The sequence below is a fragment of the Tachypleus tridentatus genome, chromosome 8, assembly GCF_004210375.1.
Source record: "Tachypleus tridentatus isolate NWPU-2018 chromosome 8, ASM421037v1, whole genome shotgun sequence".
Taxonomy (NCBI): domain Eukaryota; kingdom Metazoa; phylum Arthropoda; class Merostomata; order Xiphosura; family Limulidae; genus Tachypleus; species Tachypleus tridentatus.
In genome coordinates this window covers 147203751-147230470 of record NC_134832.1, presented here as the reverse complement: position 1 = coordinate 147230470, position 26720 = coordinate 147203751, and the positions used below count along the sequence as shown (strand labels likewise).

At 32.0% G+C, this 26720-nt stretch overlaps 1 protein-coding gene across 5 annotated transcripts; it reads left to right on the top strand.

Moving 5' to 3' along the window:
- Positions 1–8012: 8012 nt before the first annotated feature.
- On the top strand, positions 8013–24549 carry prel (preli-like). Of its 5 annotated transcripts, XM_076452054.1 has the most exons (6): positions 8144–8160; positions 8363–8399; positions 15839–15893; positions 19968–20076; positions 21868–22087; positions 23565–24549. In XM_076452054.1, coding segments are annotated over exons 1-6 (756 nt in total). In that variant the 5' UTR covers positions 8144–8158; the 3' UTR covers positions 23898–24549. The 5 variants fall into 5 exon arrangements, with proteins under 5 accessions (XP_076308173.1, XP_076308171.1, XP_076308172.1 ...); XM_076452057.1 differs by lacking the exon at positions 15839–15893 and having other exon boundaries at positions 8047–8160; XM_076452055.1 differs by lacking the exon at positions 8363–8399 and having other exon boundaries at positions 8069–8160.
- Positions 24550–26720: the final 2171 nt, after the last annotated feature.

The window sequence follows — 26720 nt, the reverse complement described above, 5'->3', positions numbered from 1 at the left end:
AGATTACTGTAAGACAAGGAAAAAAATTGTAATTTAAACTTGTTTTCATCACCTTATAGTATTACATAATCCACAAAATATGTGTAATGAATCATTAAACAGCTGTAAATAAAATTTCCTTTTCAGATAAACTAATATTTCAATATCAGTTGTAATATATACTTGTAAAGAAACTTGCTATTTTATGGGTTCAGGTCTCATACTAGAGAGAATCTAAAAAACATTTCATTTGCTGATAATGAGAACTTTGATGTCTGTTTCTGATTAAAGGGAAAATTGAAATTGAGGTTATTTCATGTACCAACATTTTAAGCATATTATTAATTAAGTTTAAAATAATTTACTTTTTTAATAATTGAAATACAAATTAGTTAAGGAACTACTAAATCCAATAAGTTTATTAAATTGTGTCAGTGAAGTAGAACCAGGGTTTAAAAAATGTTTTAATTTTGTCAGTGTTATAGTGGTCAGTTTTTTCACAGTAAATACCTGTGACTTGTTTGTGATACACTTCAACAATAAACATACAGCACACAATCCACTTGTTTTAAAATAATATATTTAAAACAAGTCAAATGTATGTAAAAAAAACAAAAACACTTCATTCCACTATTGGTTATCACACTTGTATCCAGAGCTTTAAATAATTTTCTTTTCACTCAAAGTCCACACAGGTGGATTCAACTACAATACTTTCACCAACTTACTTGCATTAACATTGTTGCCTAATGTATATATATAAGAACAAAAAAGTTCTGAAATGTCAAGTAACATTACATGAATTCATAACAATTGAACTACACAAAATATGATTCTTAAACAATTACGTAAGCAAACTTGCGATAAATTATCTCAAAATACTAAATTTAACACTTCAAAACAACTTGTATAAAATGTATATGAAATAGTCCAATACATCTGACAGATTTGTAGCAGAGTATATTTTGATCTGATTCTGGAATTAATCTTTTATTAATAAAACCTGTCTCTTCCTCAACAAAGTTGTGGAATTTAATAACTACACTTGAAGTGTATTTTAAATTCTTGCATTTTAAAATACGGCAAAGACACAATTTACTACCATCTTTTTCTAATATTTTATTATGTAAAACTACTTTTTTTTTTAAATCTTAACTAAACAATTGTAGCAGGTGAGGACTAACAGTCACCACCTTTTCTGGGAAATGAATATTAGTAAAGAAAGAAGTTGAGCAATAAAATAAATTCAAATTGGCCAGAAAATTTTAATCTACAATGACTAGAATGCAATGAATCGTCAGTTGAATACTCTCACTGTCATGAATATTATCGACTGTCCTCTTAAATTAATAGTATTTCCTGAAGCCTGTTACAGGATTTAGATTGCTCTTACACATACACACACACTAAATCAATATTAAAAGTTAACTCTCATAACTGTTATTAAAAGTAAAAATACGTTAAACATTATATTTAATCAGTAAGAGTTAATAAGATAACACTTTCTCCGAAATAAAAACAAACCAACATCAGAAACCTGTGAATGTTACAGATATAATTCAGATTCGTAATCAAATAACACTGGTTATGTTATTTGGAGGGTTATAACGATATGTTGTGAATGGTACCCCTAAAGACTGGTATTGATAATTTGGCCTGAATGGTAACTTTTATATCACATGGGCTACAAAGCCAGAGTAAGGATCCAACAATGTACAAGAATTTAAAATTGCTGACCACAGGAAAAGTTCTGCTATTGATATGGCTACTCTTAACTGAATAGTGAGATTGACTGTCGCAGTTGTAATGCACCCATGCCTGGAAAAAAAGAAAAAAAACGTCAGTTCTTAAACCTTGGATCTCTTGATCTTCATTGTGGCACTCTTTACTACATATCTTGACTTCTAATTCCCAAAGGAACGAATGATATATAAGTACCTCTTTAGAATTATCCTAAACAATGGAGAGAATCGGTTTCTTAACGATAAATGTGTAAGCTTTATGTGGTTTTAATTAGTTTAATAACAAAGGTACAAGGCTTCTTACACGCAACTACTTACCAATTTGTTTGTTTGGGAATTTCGCACAAAGCTACTCGAGGGCTATAGCCATCCCTAAAGAGTGCAAGACAAGCAGCTTCATACCACCACGCAACTCTTGGGCTACTTTTACCAACGAATAGTGGGATTACATTATACACCCCACGGCTGGGAGGGCGAGCATGAGACTCGGGCGCAAACCCGCGACCCTGTTACAACGCGAAGATACAATAGAGTCTGTTACAAAAGCAAAGCGTAAAAAAAAAAATCAAAAATTCTATATACACACGCATACATATGACTTTTTAAATTTAATGTGAGTGTTAAATGTAGTTATTTTTATAAGTGATAATTGATCGCAAGGTTGTTTACACAATATTTCATGAATCGCACGTTGTGTAGTTCAGTTGTAAATTTTTGGTGAATGTTATATTGTATTTTCAAGACGGGTGGAATGGATATTAAATCATCAATTAAAATAAAGTACAGAACAACGTTTCGACCTTCCTTGGTCATCTTCAGGCTAACCCTCGTTTGTTAACATGAAGATGATCTATGAAGGTCGAAACGTTGTTCTGTGCTTTATTTTAATTAAAGTTGTAGTACCCACACCAGCCATCTTGAAAATACATTTTTACTGCAAGCGGGTTTGGGCCCAGCATGGCCAGGTGGGTTAAGGCGTTTCGATACTAGTGGTGGTCCAACCAACTTTTATGCCATGTCAAAACTTATATATAGTATTAAACTCCGTTTTTATCAACGTTTATTTGTGGAGTGCTGTTAAAGTGATTTCTTTTAACGTATACTGGTACCACATGTTAGCTTCTTTCCATGTAGTGAAGACATCAGATTTAGTACCATCACAATTATTTCACACCCTAAATTTGATCAGTATGTTCATTTAAGAAGAACCCTTATGACATGCCCTTGGTACAAGTATATGTGAATGTTAAAGAATGTTAAGTATTCTCACATTGGATTATTAACAGAGACCAGTGAAGCATTACTGTAGCGTTGAAATTTACATTCTCTCATGGTTTAGAAGAAATAACCCCATAAAATGGAAAGAGTCACAAAATATTTTCTTGGCCAAACACTTTTACACAGTATTGTATACATATATACTGGTAATAAGAACGGAATTTTAAATCAATGTATCGTGATTTAAATTTATGAAAGTAATCCAACTTAGAAGATATTTTGAGCTTTTTATAAGTAACGTTTATAAACAGTTTATCGTGCACCCTAAGTAACAAGTAAATAACAAAAATATATCACACTTCACTTGGGTATCAGTAGTGGTAGTTGTGAAATAGATGTACGACTTAATGTTTGCTAACCCTAACTCAATGCGACGATTAATGCAAGTCTGAAACTGTTCGCCCACCGCTAGTGAAGCGGTATGTCTACGGATTTACAACGCTAAAATCACGGGTTCGCTTCCCCTCGGTGGGCTCAGCAGATAGCCCGATGTGGCTTTGCTGTAAGAAAACACACACACACACTAAAAATATTCACATCTTTTTATAAAAATAAGGCCCGACATGGCCAGTTGGGTTAAGGCGTAATCTGAGGGTCGCGGGCTCGAATCCCGGTCGCACCAAACATACTCGCCCTTTCAGTCGTGGGGGCGTTTGAATGTTACGGTCACTCTCACTATTCGTTGGTAAGAGTTGGCGGTGGGTGGTGACGACTAGCTCCTTCCCTCTAGTCTTACACTGCTAAATTAGGGACGGCTAGCGCAGATAGCCCTCGTGTAGCTTTGTGCGAATATTCAAATATATCAGATATATATTCATATATAATTCTGGCTGTTGTTTTTTATGTTTTACTTTTCTTCAACTTGGTTTGGTTTTTGAATTTCGCGCAAAGCTACACGAGGGCTGTCTGCGTTAGCTATCCCTAATTTAGCAGTGTAAGACTAGAGGGAAGGCAGCTAGTCATCACCACCCACCGCCAACTATTGGGATACTCTTTTACCAACGAAGAGTGAGATTGGACGTAATATTATAACGCCCCCACGACTGAAAGGCGAGCATGTTTGGTGCGACGGGGATTCGAACAACCCGCGACCCTCGGATTACGAGTCGAACGCCTTAACCTACCTGGTTATTCCGGACCTATTTCTTGAACTACAAGACACTTCTACACTTTACGTTTACGTAAATAATTCATGTGAAACTCATTGAGTGATAGGTCTAACTTCACAACTAATGCTAAATGTTTGTTTTCCAAAGTATAAGGGATACCAACGGCCTCAAAATTCTAAATTCTCGGCTTGAAAACCCCTTTGTGATCTGAATGTATGAATATTTTGCTTCGGAAAGTGTTGTTAAATACCTTCCCTAACGATCAGTTTTATATAAAACCATACTTCGATATTTTCTACTAAACGCGAAACAATGCCAAACCGTCGTCCTGATAAGATTTGTTTCATCAAGGCTTCATATCGGCTACAGTTTTTATGTGACTAATTATTAACGTTTGCAAATTCAGAATTATTTTCATACAATGTTATCAACCCTCTTTGTAAGTTTTATACACTAACTTATTGTTTTTTGAGAGTGATGTAAAATTATTACATATAAAACTTCTGACTTATAAACGCAGCACACACTATGTAAGTAAATAACTGTGTGTGATATAACACTTTACAATAGGTATTCAAACACAAAGGAAGAGTAAACTTAGGTCTCTCCCTCTCTGGTGTATCGGCGGCAAGTCTGAGGACATATAATACCAGAAATTAGATTGAGCAGTAACAACGAACATGTTACTGTGGATATTCTGCAAAAAAACAACACAAAAGTAACTGTAGCAGGACTATACTGTTCACCAAATAAACAACACAAAAGTAACTGTAGTAGGACTATACTGTTCACCAAAAAAACAACACAAAAGTAACTGTAGCAGTACTATACTGTTCACCAAATAAACAACACAAAAGTAACTGTAGCAGGACTATACTGTTCACCAAATAAACAACACAAAAGTAACTGTAGCAGGACTATACTGTTCACTAAATAAACAACTAGACATAACATCACTCAACAACATCTTTTCCCACAACCATAACTCTGTAGTTATTGGAGACCGAAATCGTAAAAAATGTCAACTTTGGATGCAGGAGCACAAACAACAATGGAAGAAGTCTCTTACAGTTCATAGATGATAACAATATAGTCCTACTAAATGATACCCCCCCCTACACACACAGCGTATGCCACTAACACCAGTGATATACTTGACCTGTGCCTCTGCACATATAACATGAGTCAAAAACTAATAAAATTCCAGGTGGGAAAAGATGTTGCGTCTTCGATCTCGCCCCCCACCCATAAAAATATAACCTACAGGAAAGAAAATTTAACTATAGTAAAGCAATTAGGCAAAATTATAAACAGGAATTAGACAATCTATTACCTAATAAAGTTATAAAAGAAGTTAAAACTCATATTGAAATGGATAAATACTGTCAAACAATAATCGGAGTTCCTTCAGAAAGCAGCCAAGGAAACAATACCAAAACAACACTATAAAACAACAAATAACACATGGAAATCCAATACCGAAATAATTACCCTAATCAAAAAAGGAAGACAATTAAGAAGACGGTTCATCATAACAAGAGACAGAGAAACAAAAACGCAAATTAACAATATAAAAAATCACATCAGAACACAAATAAAACAACAAAAACAAGAAAAATGAGACAACTTCTGCTCAAAACTGAATGATAAAACTGACCTGAAAAAAATTCTGGATCCACCTTAAAAGACTCACCAATGATAATACAGCTGTAAAGAAATATCCTGTACTTGAACACAATAATACAATAACACACACAAATAAAGAAAAAGCTAAGGCTTTCATAGCTCAACTTCAAAATGCATTTAAAACTCATTCTGATCCACATATGAATACATATTTTTACAATAAAGTCACCAACCATATACTAAACAATAAAAAAAAACATTTTGAACCAACTTTCCCAATGAGCATATCTGAGACAAACACATCACAAACTATGAAAACTGCGAAGACACGATACTAATGAAAGAAATATCCCTACAATAACTTAGTGAAGCAATAAAAAACACAAAAACAAAGCTCCAGGTGAAGATGAAATACAAACCATCCTTCTAAAAAATGGCACTCCGAAATTTTTTGACCACCTAAAAACACTTTTTAACTTATCTCTATCCTCAGGATTCATACCAGTTTCTTGGAAGCTCACTAATATATTAATGTCCCATAAGGAAGAAAAGCCAGCAAATAAACCTACAATCAGCCTGATCAGCTGTATAGGTAAAATTCTCGAAACAATAATCAGTAATAACTCTTCACATTCTTGGAGATAACATCAAAATTACCAAAAGAACAAAACGGATTCAGGAAATTCAGACAAACAACAGATCATTTAATTAGATTAACCGAAACTATAATAAATAGCTTCAATAAAAACGAGTGCACTGTCGCTTGCTTCCTTGATATCGAGAAAGCATTCGACACTGTATGGCACGATGGTCTAAGGTTCCGAATGAATGAAATGGGACTACCGCGTGGAATTATTCGCTGAATATCTAACTTTTTGGAAAATAGAAAGTGTAGAGTGAATGTAGAGGGTACCTTTTCTCAGTACTTTACTCCAGAAGCTGTTGTCCCTCAGGAAGTGGTGGTTAGCCCTATACTCTTCATCATGTATGTAAACAATATGCCATTGAAGAATCCTAATCATGGATTCTCTTCACAATTCGCTAATGATGTGACAGTCTGGAAAAGTGCCGCAACACCCACAATAGCAGTCACAAACATCCAACCGCAACTAAATAGAATAAGTGAATACTGTCAAAAATATAGAATAAAAATAAACACAGCAAAAACACAACTCGTAGTCTTTACGAAATTAACAAAACACAAAAAAATTACAGCCAGAAATATATATGAATGACACACTACTTCAGACTGCCACATCGGCAAAATGTTTAGGTCTAACCTATGATTCAAAATGAACTTGGATTAATCATGTTAACAAAATTAAAAATAAAGTCTGGCGAAGAACTAACTATGCTATGAGTCTAACTGACAAGAACAGTGGAGCATCCACAGACAACATACTAAAATTTACAAAACATATATTAGACCAGTAATAGACTACGCAGCTCCAGCATGGATAACTGTAAACAACAAAATAATTAAAACCAAACTACAAACAATCCAAAAACACTCTTCACAACAGCACACAGAGTTTCAAGAACTATATCATCTCAATTCATACACAAATATTCGAACATACCAACCATACCAGATAGACTCCTACATATAACAACAACGTATTTTGATACAAATTGGATGAAAAACGAATTACTATGCGAACTAGATAGGTATCTCATACACGATGAAGTTTGTTCTAAACACCTCTCCCCGATCAACATATATTTTAAACATAAAAAAATAAAAGTAAAAATAAATGAATTAAAAAAGAAAAAAGTTCCACCAACGAACTGGACATCTTGGTGATAGGGTAAATTAATACCCGTATATGTATCACAATACATGGACATTGCCCTGATAAGGGTCAGAGAAATATTCTGCTCAATCTAACCCCAAAATGAAGACTCTATAAATATCAAATACTGCAAGATCACATAAGTACGTAAAGGAGAAGAGGTCAAAGAGAACCTGACTTTCCAGGGTACAACATATCATACGCAAACACCGAGAGAGAGAGAGATCCGCGTTGGGCAAAGGACAAATAACCCTGTGTAAAGTTTTGTGCTTGACCAATAATAAACGAATAACAAAACTTAGAGTCAGTGAAACAAGAAAACTATATACATCATTAATACCATATGCATATGCTCTGAAGAATAGTTTATTTATATCGATGCTATCTGTGTTCACTTATTTACATATGTTTTAAATGGTGTGAAATGTTCACACTGTTTTGTTGTTTGTGTATTTACATGGCGTTGATTAACACGCATTTTTTTCTTGCGCATGACTCTCGTTGGCTTTCTGCCTAGCATCTAGTTACCGGTTGTGAGATGTTTATCACGTATTCCAATGCCTTTGTGGAAGACAAACGTAACTTTCGAAGCAGATGAGGACATTTTTATTTGAGACGCGTGGTTTACGTGATGTACGTGAGGCATGGAGTTAAGTTTCTATTTTATTGCAAACAATAACAGTATTCATTTATATGTTTCCGCAATTTTTATTCTGTGCTGTTGATTTTTATATAATTCAACACCACAGGTTGTGACATTTGTTTTCTTAACATTAGTATTCCATAACGTTGGTATAGTAAGTTACGCCTAAAAGTAAAATTATAGTTTTTACAGGATTTCCACGTGGAGGGGCCCATGCACAGAATATAAGGTAGGCTCATGAATATCCGCTAAAGTTTATCTTACTGTTAACTCGTTGTTAATTTTCGTATGGATTATGTTTCAAATGTTAGGTTACAAACTTCGTAATTCAATAAACGGTATGAACAGAAGTAAATTAAAATTTTGGACCCAAACTTATGTCACTTGTATTTCATTTTTGGGTAGCCTGTGAAGTGATGCTCAGATTTTATAAAATTATTTAAAAATTTAAAACTTTGTAATTAAGACCCATAGAATGTTTGTACTCAAAGCTATCAAATATCTAGGTGTTACTTTGTTTCTTACGTTAAGATTTTTACATTTATTACTTGTGTTCACAAGCATGTAGTGAATAATTAAAAACTAAGACACAGTTAAGTAATATGTGTATATTCATACACATATATATATATTAAAATATATTTGTATGATTTGAAAACGTACGTTTGTTTTTAGGCATACATTATTAAATAGTTTTGTCTTGGCATTTCTCAAAACATGGGTATAAACACTTTTTGATTGGATGTGCTGCATTATATTCTTAGCATGTTTTTGATGTATATATAAACTGTGCAAGAGTGAAATAAAGGTAATTGCTTGAAATGCTGTGTGAAACAAAGATAAATTATAAGTACCGATAATTAATTTGTAGGATTTACTTATGTTGATAAGATGATAATTATTTTGCTTTGATTCATGTTTAGATTTCTTGTTTGTGCTCAGGAACACATTTTTTAGTACTAGGATGTTGATGTTTTGTAATGGACTTTTTTAAGTATAGTTTCATGTCTATGTTTAGTCCATCATTAAGTCTGTTATTTAAATTTCCTCATGGTTTATTGTGTTTTGCATGTACACGAAAAAGTCATATTTTACTTGATTGTTAAAATAAATTTCAATATTTAATAATTAAAAAAGTAGAAAGCTTAAATAATTAAAAAAATATATTTCAGGTTGGTTATTAATTAGTTTCTGTGTTCTTAGTTTGTTAATCAATGATTCTGTAGTTCTACAACTTGGCACAATTGCTATATAATCTCAGGTTTCTTGTAAGTGAAACCTAGATGTAATGTTTTGAATACTTGGGTTTGGTGGAAAACTTTGCAACACTATTCAGTACCTCATAAAATAACTTAATGTACATCAGTAACTGTAAATAATAACAGAACATGATTCACTCATTCATTATACAAATTGTGAGTAACTTCAAGTTGAGTGTCATTTGTACTAGTGTACATATTGAATAAAAGTTTGGAGCAACTAACTTAATCATACAGATCACATCATTAAGTAAATTATTCTATAAGTTTACCACATAAAAATTAATACAGTACTACCTTATTATAACAGTACCACTGGGAGTCGTATGCATCCAACAGCGACATTAGAGGATCGTTATAACCAACTGGTCAAGAAGGCACTCATGATCTACTATAGAACCAATAAGTTAATCAACTAAATAACATAACTGTTTAGGGTACAATGATACAAGATAAAATATGAATAAAAACTTCTCAGTATTTCAGAAACAAAGCACATATGTTCACTTGTTTACTTTTTAAAAATAATGTCTGATACTTTAGTCTGCTTCATTTGGTTTTAAGCTTCTTTCTAAATGATTCTAGCCAAATGGGTATCATCCATAAAAAAAAAAGTTCTTGGAATTTCTTTCCTTCTCCACAAAGTTAAACAATTTCTCTCATTAATGATATCAGTTATAACTAAGTAGATGGGATCTCTGCTGAATCCAGTGAGAACCATTAGTTTCCTGTATTAGCATTAATGCAAGTGGATAGGAAACTGCCCATGTGACTTTAAACCTATACTTAAAAAATGCTATTTCCAGATTCACATCTGAAATTGGTATTCACGTCTCTCGGCTTTGCACTCGGAACTTCCCAATTTTTTTTCTTTATTTCATGACAAAGTGTAATGACTTTAGTCCTGAAGTCATGGGAGAGAGCTAAACAACAGCTGATACTAAATTTATGGGTACCAATGCACCATGGTGTTATAACCAAGAAAGGTGATGTTATAATGAGGCAGTACTGTAATTTGTAAGATACCAAGAGTGTGATGTTATAATGAGGCAGTACTGTAATTTGTAAGATACCAAGAGTGTGATGTTATAATGAGGCAGTACTGTAATTTGTAAGATACCAAGAGTGTGATGTTATAATGAGGCAGTACTGTAATTTGTAAGATACCAAGAGTGTGATGTTATAATGAGGCAGTACTGTAATTTGTAAGATATTAAGAGTGTGATGTTATAATGAGGCAGTACTGTAATTTGTAAGATACCAAGAGTGTGATGTTATAATGAGGCAGTACTGTAATTTGTAAGATACCAAGAGTGTGATGTTATAATGAGGCAGTACTGTAATTTGTAAGATACCAAGAGTATGATGTTATAATGAGGCAGTACTGTAATTTGTAAGATACCAAGAGTGTGATGTTATAATGAGGCAGTACTGTAATTTGTAAGATACCAAGAGTGTGATGTTATAATGAGGCAGTACTGTAATTTGTAAGATACCAAGAGTGTGATGTTATAATGAGGCAGTACTGTAATTTGTAAGATACCAAGAGTGTGATGTTATAATGAGGCAGTACTGTAATTTGTAAGATATCAGGAGTGTGATGTTATAATGAGGCAGTACTGTAATTTGTAAGATACCAAGAGTGTGATGTTATAATGAGGCAGTACTATAATTTGTAAGATATTAAGAGTGTGATGTTATAATGAGGCAGTACTGTAATTTGTAAGATATTAAGAGTGTGATGTTATAATGAGGCAGTACTGTAATTTGTAAGATACCAAGAGTGTGATGTTATAATGAGGCAGTACTGTAATTTGTAAGACATTAAGAGTGTGATGTTATAATGAGGCAGTACTGTAATTTGTAAGATACCAAGAGTGTGATGTTATGATGAGGCAGTACTGTAATTTGTAAGATATCAGGAGTGTGATGTTATAATGAGGCAGTACTGTAATTTGTAAGATACCAAGAGTGTGATGTTATAATGAGGCAGTACTATAATTTGTAAGATATTAAGAGTGTGATGTTATAATGAGGCAGTACTGTAATTTGTAAGATATTAAGAGTGTGATGTTATAATGAGGCAGTACTGTAATTTGTAAGATACCAAGAGTGTGATGTTATAATGAGGCAGTACTGTAATTTGTAAGACATTAAGAGTGTGATGTTATAATGAGGCAGTACTGTAATTTGTAAGATACCAAGAGTGTGATGTTATGATGAGGCAGTACTGTAATTTGTAAGATACCAAGAGTGTGATGTTATAATGAGGCAGTACTATAATTTGTAAGATATTAAGAGTGTGATGTTATAATGAGGCAGTACTGTAATTTGTAAGACATTAAGAGTGTGATGTTATAATGAGGCAGTACTGTAATTTGTAAGATATCAGGAGTGTGATGTTATAATGAGGCAGTACTGTAATTTGTAAGATACCAAGAGTGTGATGTTATAATGAGGCAGTACTATAATTTGTAAGATACCAAGAGTGTGATGTTATGATGAGGCAGTACTGTAATTTGTAAGACATTAAGAGTGTGATGTTATAATGAGGCAGTACTGTAATTTGTAAGATACCAAGAGTGTGATGTTATGATGAGGCAGTACTGTAATTTGTAAGATATCAGGAGTGTGATGTTATAATGAGGCAGTACTGTAATTTGTAAGATATCAGGAGTGTGATGTTATAATGAGGCAGTACTGTAATTTGTAAGATACCAAGAGTGTGATGTTATAATGAGGCAGTACTATAATTTGTAAGATATTAAGAGTGTGATGTTATAATGAGGCAGTACTGTAATTTGTAAGATATTAAGAGTGTGATGTTATAATGAGGCAGTACTGTAATTTGTAAGATATTAAGAGTGTGATGTTATAATGAGGCAGTACTGTAATTTGTAAGATATTAAGAGTGTGATGTTATAATGAGGCAGTACTGTAATTTGTAAGATATCAGGAGTGTGATGTTATAATGAGGCAGTACTGTAATTGTAAGATATCAGGAGTGTGATGTTATAATGAGGCAGTACTGTAATTTGTAAGATATCAAGAGTGTGATGTTATAATGAGGCAGTACTGTAATTTGTAAGATACCAAGAGTGTGATGTTATAATGAGGCAGTACTGTAATTTGTAAGATACCAAGAGTGTGATGTTATAATGAGGCAGTACTGTAATTTGTAAGATACCAAGAGTGTGATGTTATAATGAGGCAGTACTGTAATTTGTAAGATATCAAGAGTGTGATGTTATAATGAGGCAGTACTGTAATTTGTAAGATATTAAGAGTGTGATGTTATAATGAGGCAGTACTGTAATTTGTAAGATATTAAGAGTGTGATGTTATAATGAGGCAGTACTGTAATTTGTAAGATACCAGGAGTGTGATGTTATAATGAGGCAGTACTGTAATTTGTAAGATACCAAGAGTGTGATGTTATAATGAGGCAGTACTGTAATTTGTAAGATATCAAGAGTGTGATGTTATAATGAGGCAGTACTGTAATTTGTAAGATACCAACAGTGTGATGTTATAATGAGGCAGTACTGTAATTTGTAAGATACCAAGAGTGTGGTGTTATAATGAGGCAGTACTATAATTTGTAAGATATTAAGAGTGTGATGTTATAATGAGGCAGTACTGTAATTTGCAAGACATTAAGAGTGTGATGTTATAATGAGGCAGTACTGTAATTTGTAAGATATCAGGAGTGTGATGTTATAATGAGGCAGTACTGTAATTTGTAAGATATTAAGAGTGTGATGTTATAATGAGGCAGTACTGTAATTTGTAAGATATCAGGAGTGTGATGTTATAATGAGGCAGTACTGTAATTTGTAAGATATTAAGAGTCTTCTAAAGTTTCAACATAACATTCAAACTCATGTTACCAAACTTTCCATCTCACTACTCAAATATCTAATGATTCATACTCCATAGAAAATGTCAAAATCTTCAAATATCATTCCATAGTTCAATTTTTATTATAAATGATAATGTATGGGTGCAACCTTTACAACATCTATTGGACATAAAAGTTTGATAATAATTCATATTAATAATAATGTTTACTAATATGTATTCTGCAGATTTTAGAACTGAACAATAATGATGTGAATGTAACAATATGATGAATCTTCAGAATGCCATCTAGAGTTACAAAACAAACACTGATAATTACAACAGAAATATAATATGTAATATATAAGTAATCACTTTGAATATACAGAGTAGAATGACAAAGTGGAAAGTATTTACAAATGAAAGAGTTAAAACATTTAAATCTAGTGACAGAAGGAGAGTTTTTTTGTATAATGTTTCTTTTATAAGAACTTTGGTTTACTTGGTTGTTGAGAGAATTTTATAGTTGGAGAAAGAAACTGGGTATCCTCTTTCTGTATTGTGCTGATAGACAGCAGAGTTTGGAAGGTTTTGTTCCTTTCAGTTTTTATCGATGTGTTCATATGTTCAAATACTGGTATTTTAATGCGACGTTTGGTTTCCCTAACATAGAAGGCACTGCAGTCTCCATGTATGTACAAGTAGATGTGATGTGAACAATGGGCAGTATGCAAGCAATGCTTGAAGAGGAACAGATGTTTTAGTCCAAAATTAGGGTTGAAAATAACTGTCAGGTCAATTTGTAGATAGTAAGAGATGCATAAGTTTTTCAACTGTTTTGTGATAAGGGAACTTTGTCTTCCAAGACATGGGAAGTAGGTGTATGAAGGAAGTTTGGGTACAGTGGGTATTTTAGGTAACTTAACAAACATTAGTTAAAAATGAGTCATTTATCTTCTCCAAGAAATGCTTAGGTTAGCCATTTCAAAATATAATGCTTTTATGGAACAAAATTCCTTGTTTCCTTAATGATTAATATTTTTATTGTTATTTTATTCTAAGATTATACAGTATTCAACATTCTGGGTATTCACTAAATTTGGCAAAGAATAGTTTTGGTTATTTGTTCTGTGCTTTATTGGATCTGTTTATTTTTACCCTCTTGTATTTGACTGAAAAACGTGTTTTATCATGAAAAATACAAACTATAATTATCAAATTACCTATCTGATGAGATTCTCATGGGAAACAAACACTCTTTTGAAGTAATTTTTCTGAAATAATTGAGTTATCACTTTGAAACAAACAGACCTAATATTACGAACAAACTTTCATGATGTCTTCAAAACAAAAAGTAGTAATAAAATTAAAATGTAGACTATATGAAAAATATTTGTGTGAGACATTGTCCGTATCCCGTGATTTAATATAATGTTAGTTGTATAAAGTATGTTGAAGTGTCAAACTTTCTTTTGAATGAAAAATCTAGATAGTTGAACATTGTACAAGCTGTAACATAATAAACTAATGAAAAAGAGTTCATAAGAAGAAATTATATTAATGTTAAATTATAAAAAAGAAAGAGTTGAAAAATAATCTTTAATTAAGATTCAGAATTTTATGTAATTATATGGCTAAAAGAATGGATTAAAGTAATTTATGAACAAGAGTTGATACAAAAAAAATCATAATTTTTTTACTATAATATTGTAATATAATATAACATAACATAATATAATATAACATAATATTAGGTTGAGGAATAATTTGTGAGCGTTTTTAAATAATTTCATTCAAGCATTACATGCAAGACTATACAATACTTCAATGCATGAACACATTACACCCAAAACATTTATTATGAAACTTTATTTCATGTAATACCTAGGTATATAGTATGCATTGTTTGAAACGAAATTGCAAGAAATTAAATGCGAAAAGCAGATGGTGTCGAAAATGCTCGATTTTGTCCACTTGACATTCCATTTAATGAGCTGAAAATGAAAGCAAAAATTAAAGACATATGAAAATGAAACACACCATCTATTAGAGCAAAAAATTATCTACCAAATGACATGAAATATTTTGCGAAAGCATTTCATTTATGGATATATTTTTTTAACTTGAGAAAATGCTCACGAATTATTCCTCAACCCAATATAATGTTAACATTCAGGAACAAAATCAGTTTGCTTTATCACCATAAGTATCGCACACCTGGACTTTGTACTATTGTAATCAAAGTAGCCCTTTGATGATAGGAATGTTGAAGTGTCCAAATAATCCCAAATTGTAAATTAACCAAAGTGCTTACAATGTTTGCCTTTGCAGCCATCAAATAAACATTCTGAAAAACCATTTCTCACTAGTATTCACTAGTGATGTAGTTTTGTATATCAAATATAACATAGTGATCACTTGTTTTGTTTTTCTAGACAGTTTTAAATGTGCAGGTGAATAAATTTTAAAAATCACAGAATTTATGTTTATTATTATTTTATTGTAAGATTCATGGTTGAAGGTACTGAAAATGAATACCAATGGAATACAATATTCATTTATGCTTTAGGAACAGAGAGAGAGAAATCATAAGACATACCATCGAAACATAACATTTGTAGTAGGTATGTATTATCATTAGCAATGCACGTTGGAAAAGATGGTCGAGACTGGGTGTAAGAAAAAAAACAAAATATTTATGTCCATTACTATTTGCTGTATGAACCACAACTTCAGACATTCACATTATTAACTTTAGAGAGATCATAAGATATACTAACCTCATACTTGAAATATCAATAGGAAAGTTGTAAAGATGACATATTCCATCAAGTAGGGATATTAATATACAATATAATAAAGAAATAGTTATTAATAAGTGAAAGACAGTAATTAGTTGACTGAGCTTTCAAGCATAACATTAAACACAGTTCATGCTATACTGTACTTGAAACTTAAGGAAAGAGATGCGAGACTCCAAGTAATTGGCTAAACATTAAACATTATTTCAAGTAGACACAATATCTAATCATGGCCACTTCCACCTCAACAAACAGTTTGTCTCAGAACTTCCCTGAAGGGGATAGCACATAAATGGCCAAGACATAGGACATAAACTAGTTAGTAATTAGTTTCTTGTAGAAACAAAAGCAATTAATTTGAGTGATTGTATTGAGTGTATTAGTGCAATTTTAATGTAGGTTCGTGACGACGTTTACAGCCGTGGAATGTATGGATTTGGAAGGACACAATTGGCTAAAATAAATAAACATTTGACCTTCATCCTTAAATACAAATAACATAATTAATAAAGAACTTAAGCTCAACTGATCTGTCTACACACATCATATCAAAGGTAAACTCAGTATTTTAATCAATCTATGCTCAAGATATAATCAGATATCACTAGAAAATAACAATGTATAACATAGATATCCTATACCAGAAACAGACACTCAAGGTTTACACAGCTATTCAAACTTGTGCTTGTACTTGAATATTAGGGAAATTCACATTATCAAACTAAGTACACTCATCAGTTTTCTAAACAAGAAACCTGTTAACACTACATACAACTGAAGGTACAGTAATAAACTACAGTAAATTACCATTAACTGTGCCTCAAGAGAGCGTACTATAAAAATAACTAAATTTTGCCCTGACATATTACGAATAAGCAACCATAGATACAGATATAACCACAGAAAACATAACTTCTAGCCTACTAGAAGTGTGAAGAGTTATAAATGGTAATAATTCAACAGCCCCGAAAGACATGAGATGTAATCCTTACTATAAAATCACCAAAACAGTAGACATTTAATGTTAACACTTCTACCAGTAGACATGTTATGACAACACTGTTGAAACACTACAGATATTCTGTTGATAAAAGTTAAGAAAAAACTACCTTTACCCTCAAGTTAGATATGTGGCTTCCTCAGGGTTAATATACATAACTCTCTCAGTTATATATCAATTATGTATATAACTCTTAAGCCACAAATACAAAATGTTGGTTTAAGTAAATATACATTTTTTTATATATACATGGGGTGTAAAAGTATTTTTTTATATATACGTGGGATGTAAAGGTAATTTTTTTATATATACGTGGGGTGTAAAGGTAATTTTTTTATATATACGTGGGGTGTAAAGGTAATTTTTTTATATATATGTGGGGTGTAAAGGTAATTTTATATATACGTGGGGTGTAAAGGTAATTTTATATATACGTGGGGTGTAAAGGTAATTTTTTATATATATGTGGGGTGTAAAGGTAATTTTTTATATATATGTGGGGTGTAAAGGTAATTTTTTATATATACGTGGGGTGTAAAGGTAATTTTTATATATATCGTGGGGTGTAAAGGTAATTTTTTTTATATATACGTGGGGTGTAAAGGTAATTTTTTATATATACGTGGGGTGTAAAGGTAATTTTTTATATATACGTGGGGTGTAAAGGTAATTTTTTTATATACACGTGGGGTGTAAAGGTAATTTTTATATACCGCGTGGGGTGTAAAGGTAATTTTTATATACAACGTGGGGTGTAAAGGTAATTTTTTTATATATAACGTGGGGTGTAAAGGTAATTTTTATATATATCGTGGGGTGTAAGGTAATTTTTTATATATACGTGGGGTGTAAAGGTAATTTTTTATATACACGTGGGGTGTAAAGGTAATTTTTTTCTTGTATCAAAATGTGTAAATTCTTCCAGAGCGAACTAAAATTTTTTTGAAAGACAACAGACATTCTGCCAGCAACTTGAAAATGAGTTTTTAATGAATGCTCAGCTGACAATCTCGATGTGGGGTGTAAAGGTAATTTTTTTATATACACGTGGGGTGTAAAGGTAATTTTTTTATATACACGTGGGGTGTAAAGGTAATTTTTTTCTTGTATCAAAATGTGTAAATTCTTCCAGAGCGAACTAAAATTTTTTGAAAGACAACAGACATTCTGCCAGCAACTTGAAAATGAGTTTTAATGAATGCTCAGCTGACAATCTCGATGTGGGGTGTAAAGGTAATTTTTTATATATACACTGGGGTGTAAAGGTAATTTTTTCTTGTATCAAAATGTGTAAATTCTTCCAGAGCGAACTAAAATTTTTTTGAAAGACAACAGACATTCTGCCAGCAACTTGAAAATGAGTTTTAATGAATGCTCAGCTGACAATCTGATGTGGGGTGTAAAGGTAATTTTTTTTATATACACGTGGGGTGTAAAGGTAATTTTTTCTTGTATCAAAATGTGTAAATTCTTCCAGAGCGAACTAAAATTTTTTTGAAAGACAACAGACATTCTGCCAGCAACTTGAAAATGAGTTTTTAATGAATGCTCAGCTGACAATCTCGATGTGGGGTGTAAAGGTAATTTTTTTATATACACGTGGGGTGTAAAGGTAATTTTTTTCTTGTATCAAAATGTGTAAATTCTTCCAGAGCGAACTAAAATTTTTTTGAAAGACAACAGACATTCTGCCAGCAACTTGAAAATGAGTTTTTAATGAATGCTCAGCTGACAATCTCGATGTGGGGTGTAAAGGTAATTTTTTTATATACACGTGGGGTGTAAAGGTAATTTTTTTCTTGTATCAAAATGTGTAAATTCTTCCAGAGCGAACTAAAATTTTTTTGAAAGACAACAGACATTCTGCCAGCAACTTGAAAATGAGTTTTTAATGAATGCTCAGCTGACAATCTCGATGTGGGGTGTAAAGGTAATTTTTTTATATACACGTGGGGTGTAAAGGTAATTTTTTTCTTGTATCAAAATGTGTAAATTCTTCCAGAGCGAACTAAAATTTTTTTGAAAGACAACAGACATTCTGCCAGCAACTTGAAAATGAGTTTTTAATGAATGCTCAGCTGACAATCTCGATGTGGGGTGTAAAGGTAATTTTTTTATATACGTGGGGTGTAAAGGTAATTTTTTCTTGTATCAAAATGTGTAAATTCTTCCAGTGTGAACTAAAATTTTTTTGAAAGACAACAGACATTCTGCCAGCAACTTGAAAATGAGTTTTTAATGAATGCTCAGCTGACAATCTCAATGATAACTCTCAATTTTGTATCCGTACAACCTATGTCTAATATGAAGTTGAATACTACAAATAAAAAGGCTTTCATGTGGGTTTACTCCAGTCATCGTTACTTGGGAAATGTTTTAAAGTTAATGTCTTTAAAAGAATTACATTCTGAGATTTGGCTCCAATTTGTTTAAGATACTTTCATAATATGGCCACACACTGTAGACGTGATTGAAGTGTATACAAACCACCTAACAATGCACTCAGTTAACCTAGCACAATATAATTTGACAAAATATTCAGTAGATGTTTCTGTGTTCTAATAGGGTTGAGCCTGGACAAGTGGTTAGGGTAGCACCACCCTCCTGTTAATTAGAATTGAGATTGAATCACTACAACATGGTGCTTCTCTGAACTAAGTTGATTAGTAGCCAAAATGTAAGACATAAACTAGTTTGTAAATAAACTATATGGAATATAAACTAAACTAGTTTGTAAAAACAAAACCAATATAAGGATATAAACTAATCTAGTCTTTAAAAAAAGAAACAAATAATATGGGATATAAACTAAACTAGCTTGTAAAAAAAACAAACTAATAATTAGAAGCTTAAGTGATCATGTTTATAACTAACTATGAGAGTTTTTCTTTTTACAGAGACAGAAGGTTCCAGAATGGGAAAATTTTACGAAGGTACAAATACTTTCAGGTTTACGTGGGACCAGGTAGCCCAGGCTTTTTGGGCAAGATATCCAAACCCGTATAGGTTAGTATGGAGAGGAATAAATCCTTGGCTCAGTAGGAACTGAATCTGTTCTGATTTTATTGTAAGGTCAAAAAGTGAGAATTGTAACATTAAATAAGAGTTTTAAATACTTTACTTTTAATGTCTAACATTATTCTTATATTAAAGAATCCTTATTACCTCAGGATTTTCATTTGAATAAAATGTACTGATAAGGTGGCTGTTTCAATTTTAAGTTTCCTAGGGGGGAGATCCTATTGGTTGCTCTGACTAGTTTTTGTACATTTCTGTATATTTATTTCACCATTTCTTTCATACTATCTTTCAACTTGTTTAACTGTGGACTTGATCTCTTTCCATGCAGCGTATCTCCACCTCTCAAACACTGCTTCCATGCTAATCCACCCAATTTCATCTCTTCAGTCATTCTTTCTACTTTCTTTCTCATTTTCTGTTGTTTATTCAAAAAATCAAAATCTCCCAGTTTTCATTCTTGCTATTTGGTCAACATTCAACTTCATGCCTAATATAGAGCATGATGTAATACTACTGCATTGTACATTCTGATCTCTGCATTATCTTCACATTCAACTTCTTGCCCAATATAGGGCATGATGTAATACTACTCCATTGTACATTCTGATCTCTGCATTATCTTCACTTTCACAGTATTTTACTTTAGATATTATATGTTTCTGCAAGTAATGTCAGCTGCCACCTTTGTCTTCTACCTCACTTGCAAAACTGTCAGCTTTGTCAACCCTGCCAATCTTTCCTCCCTGTTTCTTATAACTTTCACATTTGTCACACTTTCAGGCTAGGTTTCTCATCTTCACATCTAAACATACAGATAAAACAGGCTACTGCTATGCAAGATATTACAAACAAGTAAAGTTAATTAGCTTGGTCTAAAACATGTGCAGGTAGTTTTGTAACTTGTGGTGATGGTGCTGAGAGTTTTTTGTTTATTCTAATTATTTTCAAGAATATTGTTGATACTATATAAAAAGTAAGGATTGCTACTTGGTTAAGTGTAAAATTCCCCAGGAAATAAATGAAAAACTTACGCTCATCAAAAAATTACAAATGGCCAAACTGTTGTGATACTTCCATTTGAATTCATGTAGTTACCTCATGACATTAGTGTGCAAAAATCAAAGTGTTTTAATGAACAAAAACAAATTACTTCTAAACAAACCACTGTTCCAAGTGTTTTGTAGAATAGTTGTTTGCTACAATCATTAATTTTAGTTGCATTTGCTTATTTTCAAGGAGAACTGGTGATAAGTTATTCTGACACTATACATATAAGTTCATCAGGAACTAGAAACTGCAGCTCATATGTTAATGCAAGTACATGAAGCATAATGAAATAGTCACGTCTTTGATTTTATTTTGAGTCTTGTGTTATAAACTGTTTTGTTTCACTGAATGAACATTACTTTCTCAGGTGATCTCAGCTTAACAGTTGCATAGTGACCTGGTAGCTAATTAAAATGGTCACTTGGAAGATTATAAAAAAAATTCACATTACACACAATTTTCCTTTCATTCTTTCAAATATAATGAAAATATAAATGTAATTTTCTTCTTGAATGAGTAAAATTATTTTACTTAATGAAACTTACTTGGATTTACCACTTTGTAAAATTATTTTCATGTCTTCAGATATTCACCAAACATATATATATATATATGTGTAATTTAATTAAAATATTTGGGACATAAGGAATTCACTGTTTTAATTATGTGATTTGATACTTAGGTACTTGAACGTCCATGCATGTTTCGTGTGTAATTTTTTTGTTTCAGTCAACATGTTTTGAGTGAGGATGTGTTTCACCGTTATATAGAAGATGGCAAGTTGTACACAAAACGGCTCTTGCAAAAAACCAACAGACTTCCAAAATGGGGAGAAAAAATTATTGGAGCTTCATGCAGATCTGTGTTTGTTGTTGAAGAATCTGTTGTTGATCCTAAAAACAAAATAGTTACAACTTACACAAGAAATATTGGAATGATTTCTCTTATGGTAAGTGTGTACAATATGGACAAATAGAGGCTGTATATTGTTAGTTTAAATGTATTTTCAAGACGGCCGGTATGGGTATCAACACTTTAATTAAAATAAAGTACAGAAGAACATATTGATCTTCTTAGGTCATTCTTTGTTAACGTGAAGATGACCTAAGAAGGTCCAAACGTTGTTCTGTACTTTATTTTAATTAAAGTGTTAATACCCATACCAGCCGTCTTGAGAATACATTTTTACCTCAAGTGGGTTTTTCGTCATCATGAATATTGTTAGTGTATTTTAGAATATGTTAGAATACATGTACAAACATCTGTTTCAAATAGCCTTAAGGCCAATTGTTTGTTGCTTTTTTCTTGTTTGCCCTTCCTAAAATGCAAGTGTTTGTTACAGCATTTGTAAGAGGAGGATAAGAAGGTGATAGGAGCTATTAGTATGCTATTGAAAGATAAAACAAAAAATTTATATTAAGTCAGAATTAACAACCATAGCTTAAATAAAACTATGGGTAATAATAGAACCGTTAAATTGGTCATGTTTTGGATTATGGTCACTTTTCACATTAGATTCCTTAGTTTTAGGATATGTTTATTTAATTTGCTAGGCTAATTTATGTTGAACCCTAGTTGACCAGGTGTTGTCTAGTTGTTATCATACCAGATGGTAGATTATATATATATTGTTGAGGGCACCTAATTCTTTTGGTTTTATACCCGTTACAGTTATGGTGTGCATGTGACATCTCAGGGTAGAATTATCAACTTAAATTAATAAGTATTAAATACCTCTCCCAGTGATCTTTATTTTCTTGTTTTGCTATTTAATTAGGAGTAAGCACTTCAATTGAAAATGGTTGGTACATGTAGGTTTAAAGACAGGCTTTGGCTCTCACTTGAAGTTCATAATTCATACTTGTTGGCTCCTGAACAGAGGGTAAATTTTGCAAATCCTCACACAACTGTAGTTAAAAGTTTTACTTATCAGCACTGTTAATATTTGTTTTTCAGTAAAAACAAAGCTCATTTGTATGGCTTACAGTCTGACAATAATAAAATTGATATTAGCTCTATGTGGACTTGTGCATATGTGCATTTTTGAAATTGTCATTAATTTCTGTATATGTGGATTCTTGTTGAAGCAATGACTTAAGTGGTAATTTATTAATGTATGTGTATATAAATAAGTGTATAAAATTCTAAAGTTGTTACTTAAGAAGATATGTAATGTTTTCAACCTTGTTTAGTCATCTTATATTCAAAGTTTCAGTTACTTACTTTTACCTAAACTGTTACTCACAATATGGTATTGTAACATTTTTATAGTTTTAGTTTGTAATGAATTGTGTTACTTCCTTACCTTTAATGACCATGGTCTTAATATGGTAATGAGTTTGAAAGAAACACGTTAAGAGTACTTTGTAACATCAGTTTTCTTATGTGTACATTTTACATCAGTTTTCTTATGTGTACATTTCCAGGTGGTGGAAGAGAAATGTGTGTACAGACCCTCAAAAGAAAACTTAAGGTGGACGGCCATAGTTCGTCAAGCTTGGGTGAGTTCTTCCGTCTATGGGTTTGGACGAGCAATTCAGGCCTTTGGTGTGGAGAGATTCAAGCAGAATGCCAACAAAGCAATCCGTGGCTATCAGTATGTCTTGGAGCACATGTTCCAGGCTGGTACTCAACAGGAAACAGGCATGCCCATATTTGTTGACAAAGACAGGCTTCGGGAAAGAGCGAAACAAGCAACTCAATTTGCCAAATCTAAAACTGTTCCTATTGTAGCTCAATGTGCCACTAATGGCCAGTGATCATAAAACATTCAGGATTATTAAATCTTAGGAATGAATGTTTTGTAAGAAAGAAGAGACGAAACAGTCTTATGACCAACTAATTTTTGCTAGTTATTTACAAAAGTCATTTTCTGAGAGTGTTTTTCTTTTCAATTGGCCGAGTAAGTAGCAGTAAGTTCAAACATGCATACATTTAGGTATCTTTGTAGTTGCTTACACAAGTATTACATTACACACATATCCATACGTCGTGGTTTGCAGAATGGGATAAGTAAAGTAATGTTAACATTGTGCTTTGTTTTTTTAATTTTGAAAATATTCAGTTACTTCAGCTTTAAGTGCTTTGGTTTGTCACATGCAGAGTGTGCCAACTTAAGCACAAACCTACTCTGAAGCTTTGGAATGGAAGTAATGTATAGTAGTACATAGATTTTGAATTTATTGAAATAAAACTAGTCTTATTAAGACGGTTTGTACAAATGTATAAAATGGTTCTGTTACTGAGTTGCTAGAACTTATTTCTTCAGTAAGTAATAAGCAAACTTATTATTAGGTTATCACATTATTTTACTTTATTATAGATATAATGTACTTGTTTAGAGAAATTCAAAAGAGAAGATATGTATTGCATTTTTAGGTCTCATTAAACTGAAGTACTGAAGGGGAAAAACCATGTGATTTAGGTTTGTTTGTCTTGTAAAAAGAGTAAACATACTTGTTGGTACATAATATGATAGAGAAAATACAAGAGGATAAAGTCTAGCTTGTTTGTAATGAACCATCTTTGGCTACTTGATTATGTTCCTATGGTAACTAGAATAATGTGTGTGTTTTTTATGAAAAATAGTTGCTAAGAACATGCAAAATTGATTAGTTAGTTAGTTCAGTTGTGAATGAGTAGTTTTATAACTTGCAGGTTTATTTTTTTATTTGATCTCCAATCTGTGGTGAGGATATTCAGAATAAATACTAATCAGTTAATTTGCATGCCAAATGCTGGTCTTTATATGGTCTCTGAATGAGGGAAACTGAAAGTGATTACATACATAACTTATAAATATATTTTCTATATTACTTACTACAGCTTTAGGCCTGCATTAGGTTACAGCAAAATTGATACTGAGCTAGCCTGAAACCAGTCATCATATACATATTTTTGTTTATTATTATTCCGTATATAGTAACAGCTCTTACTTTATAAATTTTGCAAGAAATCAAACAGTCTGTGATAGATTAAAATGTCACTCCATAAACCTTACCTAAATGGAGGATAAGTGCTGCCATCTAGTAATTTCCAAACTTAATTAAAATTTTGTGTATCTAGTAAGTTTTTCATTTTAATACAATTATAATAATTAAAATTAAAGAATGTTGTTATTGTATCAGTATCAGCTATGATAGTATACAGTATCTTTGTTTTAAAGAATGTCTCAGTATACAGTATCTTTGTTATTAAATCTGATTAGTTTTATGTATACAATTAAAGAATGTCTCTAATATAGTTTAAATTATTAAAGAACGTCTCTGATTAGTCTCTGATTAGTTATTAATGTATACAGTATCTTTGTTATTAAAGAATGTCTCTGATTAGTTATTAATGTATACAGTATCTTTGCTTTTATATATAAGTATTTGATGTTAAGTACACAACTGAAACTTTCAGAGAATACAAATGGATAAGGTGATGTTTAGCTGTATTTACTACTATGAAAATAACATTTCTTAATTATTCATAAGTTCTAAATCTTGTAAAACAGCATCAGTTCGATAAATTTTCTGTTGATTTTCTTTGCTGTTGTGACACAGATGTCCTTAGGTTGTGATGCAAGTGTATATTTCATGTGAACTATCTTGTGGATTTTTCCACACAAAGTGATGCATGATGGAGTTGAAGTTTTAAAACAAACTCTTGAATGATCTACACAACTGACAAGATGGACAAAAAAGTAGTTCTTGAGTGTAATCATTTTGTCTCTCTACAATGAGCAGCTAGTTCTCTCTCACAAGTTTAATAACCATTAACCAGTATTTTCTTAAGGAAATAAACAGTAATGTTAATTTGAGACACTCTTATATATACATATATCCCATTCTGGAAAACTTTCTTCAGATGTTTAAAGGTTTAGGAATTCAGCAGTAGAGAGGATCTTTCTTGGCAGGCCTTTGGTGACTGTTATCTTTAGTGGGTTTGGCACAGGAAACACTGTAGGAACAGCATTTCATAGTAATTTGTTATGTGTGCATTCTCTTCTCAAAACAAAGAGCATCCAGCTTCTGTGTAGATACCCTGGTGAAGACTTGTTTAGTTCCAGTGTTTAATATCCATTTTTGTTACATAGATCTGACAAAAAAGAGTGAAGTATGTCATGGGAAAATTCACAAAGAATTATATTACTAAGTATACTATGTTTAACACCATTTACTTTCCAAAGAAACAATTTATTATACATATAGGACATGTAGCCTCATGTTGATTTACTGTTGCCACTCAAGTAAGTGTCATTTGTTGAGCAACAGGAGCCAAAATGATGAAACTCAAACACGCCTGTTGGAAGAATATATTAAAATTAATAAATCCAAGCAGATCAAAATATGCCAACCTGACATTCTCTATCATAACCATAATTCAGAGAATGAAATAGTGTACTGACAAAAAGTTAGATTATATTCTTAGAAATCACTCTCATATTTTCCTCTATCATGACTAGTTTTGTTTAAAACATTTACAATAAATGTCTTTAACTGGCATGTAGTAACAATGTTAGTGATTTAAAATAATCTTTATTTTGGTAGTAAAGTTTATTTAGTTCTGCAAGTACTGTCAGGAAATCATTATGTTGT

Coding starts and splice junctions, on each gene's coding strand:
- prel (XM_076452055.1), top strand. CDS start 8,122: ATGAGGACATTTTTATTTGAGACGCGTGGTTTACGTGAT. Junction 8,161..15,838: donor AGACGCGTGGTTTACGTGAT/GTACGTGAGGCA, acceptor TTTATGCTTTAG/GAACAGAGAGAGAGAAATCA. Junction 22,088..23,564: donor TTGGAATGATTTCTCTTATG/GTAAGTGTGTAC, acceptor GTACATTTCCAG/GTGGTGGAAGAGAAATGTGT.